At 34.5% G+C, this 7,587-nt stretch overlaps 1 protein-coding gene across 1 annotated transcript in view; it reads left to right on the forward strand.

The window, feature by feature from the left end:
* LOC108747075 (polycomb protein Sfmbt-like) overlaps positions 1-7,369 on the forward strand; it is a 65,175-nt gene extending 57,806 nt beyond the window's left edge. Inside the window, 10 exon segments of the mRNA XM_018484329.1 lie at positions 1,329-1,479; positions 2,270-2,535; positions 2,612-2,846; positions 3,055-3,251; positions 3,730-3,930; positions 4,012-4,276; positions 4,401-5,134; positions 5,510-5,765; positions 6,264-6,619; positions 6,700-7,369. Coding sequence (XP_018339831.1) covers positions 1,329-1,479; positions 2,270-2,535; positions 2,612-2,846; positions 3,055-3,251; positions 3,730-3,930; positions 4,012-4,276; positions 4,401-5,134; positions 5,510-5,765; positions 6,264-6,619; positions 6,700-7,029 — 2,991 coding nt within the window. The 3' untranslated portion in view covers positions 7,030-7,369.
* Positions 7,370-7,587: the final 218 nt, after the last annotated feature.

The following is a 7,587-nucleotide window of genomic DNA, read 5'->3' on the forward strand; positions in this document are numbered from 1 at the left end:
TATAAAAATGAGCAAATTCTTTAGATATTGACCAATTAAGTTATAAGTATTCGCTAATAAGTTTGTTCACTTTTGTAAGTTTCACCTTGAGCGGGAAGCATAGACTCTTGTTGACGCATAAACATGTGAAACATAGGAAAATCAATCAGAATCCTTTATTTCATGGAAAGGAAAGAAATAAAGGACTTTGATTGGTTCATTTTTTTATGCATTCTATGTTATGCATTATACAAGAGTCTGTGCTCCCCGTCTTAATCCAAGATACACAATCGACCTCGAGATATTTACGTTGTGTGTGTGTTTGCACTTTTTACACTCGGCATTATTTCTCTTTCTCTATCTTTAACACCAAAATATAGCTATAATTATCTCATTTTATGTAAAAAATTTTACAGAATTTCAAGCAACGCAACAGACATCAGATAAAAGCCCGATAAAACTTTCAATTTGGACGTTTTGAATCATAATTCTTAGGGCGAATTTACACTTTGACAGAAAAGTAGCAGCCAATCAGAACTAAAGGTAAATTTTCACGAGTTGTTCAAAACCGGCTGTTTTAGCGACAAAAACAAATATCATTTGTTAATTTTGATCACGTGATCCTTTTTGTCGCCGAAACAGCCGATTTGAGCAATTCATGAAAACTTATCTTTACGCTGCTATTTTTCTGCTTTTTTTTCTATCAAAGATGTAATTACGCCTTTATGCTTAATATATAGACCTAGTTTCCATCGAGGGGTATCAATCATGAAACTTTATCTATAGGATGGAAAATAAAAAATGAAAAATTTCTCCATTAATTTCAATGATAAAAATTTTCACTTTTCACTTTTTATTCTAGGGATAAAGTTTCATGATTGATACGGATCAGAATGTAAGAACCAATCAATTACAGTCGAACATTCCCCTGTCGTTCGAGATTTCGGACAGAAAAAATTAACAAATCACATTTGAATAATTGGATCACATAATCAATGCGATTGGTCATTCTTTCTTCATCCAAGATGTCGAACAGATTTCTAGCACCGTGGACACAGGCCCTTATAAATATAGAACTCTAGGCTACATTTCAAAACTTTCTTTTCGAGGAAAATTTTACTCGAAATATATAGTATACGTAACGTATACTATAGCATATAGAGTAAAATCTTTAGTTTACTACAGCTGCATCTTTTACTAGTTCCTTTCGGGCGCGGCAATTGCCCATCTTGGCAAGGGAAGACGAAAATAGTGGAGTGGGGGCGAAGCGACAGCCTACCGCCGAATGTTTTGCCCTATTGTTCGGGGATGTCGCGAAAAAGAATGGATTTCGATTGATTCTGATTTAGGCAAAGTGAAATCCAAGCGGTGGCAATGTGTTTTGCGCCTGTCGAGATGAGACTAGTGCACTGCGACAAGCCTAGACTGCGGTAATACCAGTGGAAAACGTCAAGGAAATCTACGAACGACTCTTTGTCATGGACATGCAAGCATCTAATGGTACGCACTTGTTTTCCTATTCGGCATGTTTCGCCTCCGACCGGCCGATCGTTTTCTTCTCAACGACGACGCGATGTTCTTGAATTAACCTTCGCGTTTATTTATGTACTGAACCGAACGTTCGCCGGAGACCATTAAACGCGCGAAACACGCAAGTATATGATAGAAGGGGTTAAATAAAAATATGTTCTTCAGATTTTCTAGCGTCGTTTTTGGAGCCTGAACGCTATCTGCAAATTTGCGCAAAAAATTACAATAAAATCGTGCATTAGGGAGTTTTTGCAATAATGTGAATCCAGATATGGTGAACGCTAAAGTCACGTTATCTTTTTTTTAATTAAATTGTTGAGAAGAAGATAACCTGACTTTAGCGTACACTATATTTGGATAAATGGTATTGGAAAAACTATTATCTCGATAGCTCTCTCGTAATTATGCGCGGCGCTACAGGTGAATATTAAATGAAATTACATTCCGTAGTATAGAGATTGTAGATTACCATCCATAATAGAATTTGTCCAAGTCTAAAACATATGTCATTAGTATAACATTAATTGAATAATTTATGTTATTTGTGTATCTCAGTTTCTACAAGTATATTACTTAAACGGAGTCTCTCTTAAGTTTGGAATAAGATTTTTTTCTAATACATTCTAGTATTTATACAATACTACACAATTTTCTTCATAAACAGAATTTACGAAAGAATATTTCTGTGTTAATTATTTCGACTAAAAGTAACAATTTGTAAATAATGTGAATGTAGGAATGGATATGTGTATGAATACAGTGTATACTTCCATCCCTGGATTTCCTGAACAACTAGGAATGGTATGGATGGGAGATATGATGCTGGGGGAACCTGCTCACGAACTGATGCTGGATCCCCGTCAAAGCGAGAGCCCATTTTTCTCACATGGTTCACATTCCTATGAAGATCTGAGAAATCATATTGCTTCTACCACTATGGTGCGCTACATACCGCAACAGTTCTCAAACGAGTGTTCCGAACCTGATGAAGCAATGGATACTGTTGATACTCATGAAATACAGCAAGTGAGTTTTGTTTTTACAGAAGAAATTTAATTTTTATGCATGTATTCTTAATATTATGATTTTCCTAATTTTTAAGGATTATGATTTACAGTCCGAAAGACCCGAGATAAATGATTATTTAACATTAGAAGATTACATGGGTGATGAAGAACGGGAACAAATTGTGAGCAATGCGGCAACTCAGACTACTCAAGACAATCGCAATCGAAAAATAAAACCTATAAAGCATCCAGGACTTGTTTTAAAAACGCCAATTGCTTATCAGCCTCATACTGATTTAAATTTTATTCCTATTCGTAAAGATGGCATAGGTAAGCGTAATCATTGTAAAAAGCAAAATATGTATTTAAACAAAAAATATCGTTTAATGGCACGGCAATCTACAATTTTCTGTTAAAACTACAGCTATTAAAAAAAGAAATAGAAGATTTACATATTAAACTGTGTGTGCTTGACCATTTATATCTTTTTATCGTAGGAAATGTTTGCTGCATAAAGTCTTAAATTTTTATTTTACAGCTGTTTGTGAAAAATGCGGTGCTATTGGAGTAAAACATGCCTTTTATACAAAGGAGCGTAGATTTTGCAGTAGAGCATGTGCACGTTCTTCAGAATACATGATACCTACTGCTGACTCTACATATAGTCCATCTCATTCGATGGATCAGCCAATATCTACAAATCAAACTTCTTCTATTGAAACAAAATCGGTGGATGTAAGTTAATACTGAATTTATAGATAGAAAATATGTGACAAAAAGCTACACATACAATAAGCAAGAAACAATATACCTTAAGTGCTTTAAATAATTACATGTGAATTTATATATACCACATTTGTAGTATTTTGAATTGTACACTAAATTAGTTTTTCAAGGTAATACTTTTTTTGTAATAAATTTATTTATAGATTTTTAGTACATTAAAATAATGCCAATTAAGCATCCAATTATTAAATTAATTATTAAATTAATTGCTTGTCAATTAATTTATGATATTACTATAGTAATTCGATTGCGTTTTCGAAAAAAACCAATTTGGCACTCAATTCAAGAGACTACAAACGTAATAGTAAATTCACATGTAATTATTTAAAGCACTTGAGATTCAGTTTTGATCGGAGATTAAGTTTTGTTTCTTGTTATGTATTTACAATATACGGTCCTAATAAATTATTTTTAAATCAATTTCAAGGTTGTTGTAAAAGAAGAAGTTAAGGAAGATGTTAAGGAATTCGTAGAATCGGAAAAGGACAAAGTTAAATTAGAGCCAGTAATGCCAGAAGATTTACCGGTCAGAAGAAAAAGAACAGCGGAAATGGCAGGTTCCTACGACTGGACATCACAGCTTGTTGAATCTGGATTTTGTGCCGCACCAGTCTCTTGTTTTAAACATGTTAGTTTCTCTAAGAAGTTTTTGTTTATCTTTTAGACAATTTTTTTTACAGATGCCTTGTATTATCAACTTTCTTTTTAGGCTCCTATATCAGAGATTTGGGATAATATCACAGTAGGTATGAAAGTAGAGGTAGAAAATACCGATTGTGATGAAGTATGTGAAGCTTTCCCGGATTCGTTTTGGGTTGCAACTGTATTACGTATATGTGGATACAGAGCTCTGTTAAGGTATGAAGGTTTTGGACACAATGCAGACAAAGATTTTTGGGTGTCACTTTGTTCTAATGACATACATCCCGTTGGTTGGTGTGCTACAATTGGAAAACCTCTTATTCCACCTAACAGTACGTAATCGAAATTATAGCAAAACGATAACGCATGATTTAAAAAAAATTTTTTGATCAGAATGATCATTAATCTTGGAAAAGTGCGTGTGGGAAAATTTAGTATATCGATTTTCTTTTTCAGCAATTGCAAACAAATATAAAGATTGGAAGGATTTTTTAATGAGGCGATTAACCGGCGCGAGGACATTACCAACAAATTTCTATAATAAAGTGAACGATAGTATGAAATCTCGGTTTCGATGTGGTCTTCATTTGGAAGTGGTCGATAAAAACAGAATCTCACAAGTGAAAGTGGCGACGATACAAAAAATTGTTGGTAAACGTTTGCACGTAAGGTATTACGATTCGCCTCCTGAGGATAACGGATTTTGGTGTCATGAAGACTCGCCCCTCATACACCCTGTTGGCTGGGCCAAGAAAGTGGGGCAGTCGCTAGATGCGTATCCTGAGTATTTGAATCGTATTTCTAAATCAAAATTATCCGAAGACGATGCAACGGAAGATCTTTTTCATGTGCCAAAGAATCATCACATTCTCGCATACAAGTTTAAGGAAGGAATGAAAATAGAAGCCATTGATCCACTCAATCTTTCGGCTATATGCGCGGCGACGGTTATGCAAGTCCTAGAAAAGGATTACATTATGATTCGCATTGACAGTTATGATGCAGATGCTAGCGGCGCTGATTGGTTTTGCTACCATTCGTGTTCGCCATGCATTTTTCCAATTGGCTTTTGTGCCCAACATGGTCTACCTTTAACACCACCAAAGGGTTACGATCCTACCACATTCACATGGGATGCATATCTAGCAGAAACTAATACCATACCTGCTCCTATGCAGTTATTTAATTGGGTAATTTTTCTATATATTTATAAATTAGTTTTTCCTCTTACATTAGGCCCCTGGCCTATGTAACTCATATGCTTGTGGTGCGTACACTAATTAATTATCACAAGCATATGAGACCTACTTTTAATGCCGGTTCCGAACGGCGGATTTTTCGAGAGTGTGTGCAAGGATATTTTCGGATGGTTACCTTTTTCGAGAGGAGACACGAACGTAAATATTTTAATTCCTACCAGGATCAAACCCGGAACCTTTGGCATAATAGACCAGTGTGCTATTTATTATGTCACGCTCGTGCTGTAAATTATTTTCTCTAAATTCTTATTTTTAATTTGTAATTGTGATAAATAAATTATGTGTATATTTTTTTATTTTTTTTAGGAAATTCCTCAACATGGGTTTATTGAAGGAATGAGATTGGAGGCTGCTGATTTAATGGATCCTAGATTAGTTTGTGTTGCTACTATTACTAGGGTGATTGACAGATTACTGCGAGTACATTTTGATGGTTGGGAAGATGAATATGATCAGTGGTTAGATTGTCAAAGTCCAGATATTTATCCTGTTGGGTGGTGTGACCTTGTCGATCATAAATTGGAAGGGCCGCGTGTACTCGTAAAAAACATTAGTCCTACTGGTATATACCAATTCTATGTATTTATACATATCCATAGGTGTTCGTGTCGCTTTCACTTTTTACATCCAGAATTTTTACTTCTTTCTTTCTCTGTTTCCAACTCGAATACATGTCTATCTCATTTTAAATGCAGACGTTTTTAAGGATTTCAAGCAACACGAATTACTGATTGATTGTGAGTCAAAGCATAAGCATAATAAGAATAGACTGAGTGTGAGGTTTGGAATGTGAAGACTAGGTAGAAGAGGATGGACAATGGATGCCATTATTTGTAGCTTTCTCTTTCTGACGAAGAGGGGGGGGGGGAGTAAGAAGGTGTGAATATCTTGCTCTCTTGTTTAATATTTGCTCTTGGTCCTTTTTTACCTGATCTTCACGCCAAAGTAGAGGACATGCTCGATCTATTCTTATTATGTCTATGGGTCAAAGTAAATATAGATAAGTAATTTGTGTTTTTGTTTTTTTTATGTTCTTGTATTTATACACATGTTCTTGCAGTGAAATCACCAAGAGGCCTTAAACGTAAAGCTAAGAGAAAATTGAAGAAAAGTTGCAAGATGACTTGCTCCAAAAATATACTACCTCGTCAGAGCGAACGTATTAGTATGTCTCGTGAACGTGGGCGAGAATTAGAACCTGCTCAAGGAACGAAAATTGAAAGAGAACGTGATCTAGAAAGTTTACCGGAACAAAGAAGCAGAGAACCAGAAACAGCACAAGAGCCAGCTGGACCTGACCAAACTTTACCCAGTCCCACTACTGGACAAGGTCAAGCATTGAACGATACACCAAGTGAAGTAAACAGTTCTCCACCACCCAAGAAACCAGAAAGAACCGCTACGTCATATATAAATGTAAGTTTACTTATTATTCTTTTCATAAATATTTAAGATAACAGAACTACAGATTAAATTCTGGTTTATTTGATTTTTAGGTTACTTCAGCAAGTACTAAATATATACCAAGGTTAGCAGATGGTGTGCAAAAAGGTTCGGAATCTGGTGATCTAGTGCCATCTGAGTGGAATGTTTTTGATGTTGCACAATTTCTCCGAGTTAATGACTGTGCGACGTATTGCGATAATTTCAGTAAACGTAAAATAGATGGAAAGACTTTGCTGACTCTCACTAAGGACCAAATAATAGACCTGACAGGTTTCAAAGTTGGACCTTCTCTAAAAATATTTGATTTAATTCAGCAATTAAAAATCAAAGTGAATCCAGCTCAGGAAAGGTTGAAACTAGGATTGAAGAAAATATTATAACAAAATTAGTATGTAGTTAGCACTATAAATAAGTTCCATCATTATGCAAATTAGACATGGATTTACAGGTAAGACATGTGAGATAATTAAAGAGTACCTTCCAATAAGAGATACAGATGACACGGTCTGACATAATTATATCCTTGTTGTTCGCCAATATTGAACAAGGATAATTATTGTTATACCGGATCTCTTGTTGGAAGGCACCCAAAATCATTTCTATTTCAATACGATTGTGTACGTATTATTTGTTACGTACTTTCCTAATGTATTGAAGGAGAATGTTAATATATAATATATAAATTCTTTATAATCCAAAACGCATAAAATTTAGATGCTGTATGCCTTATTAATTTTATTATGAGTTGAGAGACATTTTACCATTCTAGAGGGCAGTTGCCTCCTTAATTTAATTTTTAACACCTTTGTCTAGGTAAATATAAATAATGTTTATTAAAAATAATTTATTTATTAATAAGTTATTTATTACTTTTTGAGTGCATAAAATAAAAATAAAATGTTTGTTAATCAATATTAATCCTATTATTTAAACATTTT

The sequence above is a fragment of the Trachymyrmex septentrionalis genome, unplaced genomic scaffold, assembly GCF_001594115.1.
Source record: "Trachymyrmex septentrionalis isolate Tsep2-gDNA-1 unplaced genomic scaffold, Tsep1.0 scaffold190, whole genome shotgun sequence".
Classification (NCBI taxonomy): Eukaryota; Metazoa; Arthropoda; class Insecta; order Hymenoptera; family Formicidae; genus Trachymyrmex; species Trachymyrmex septentrionalis.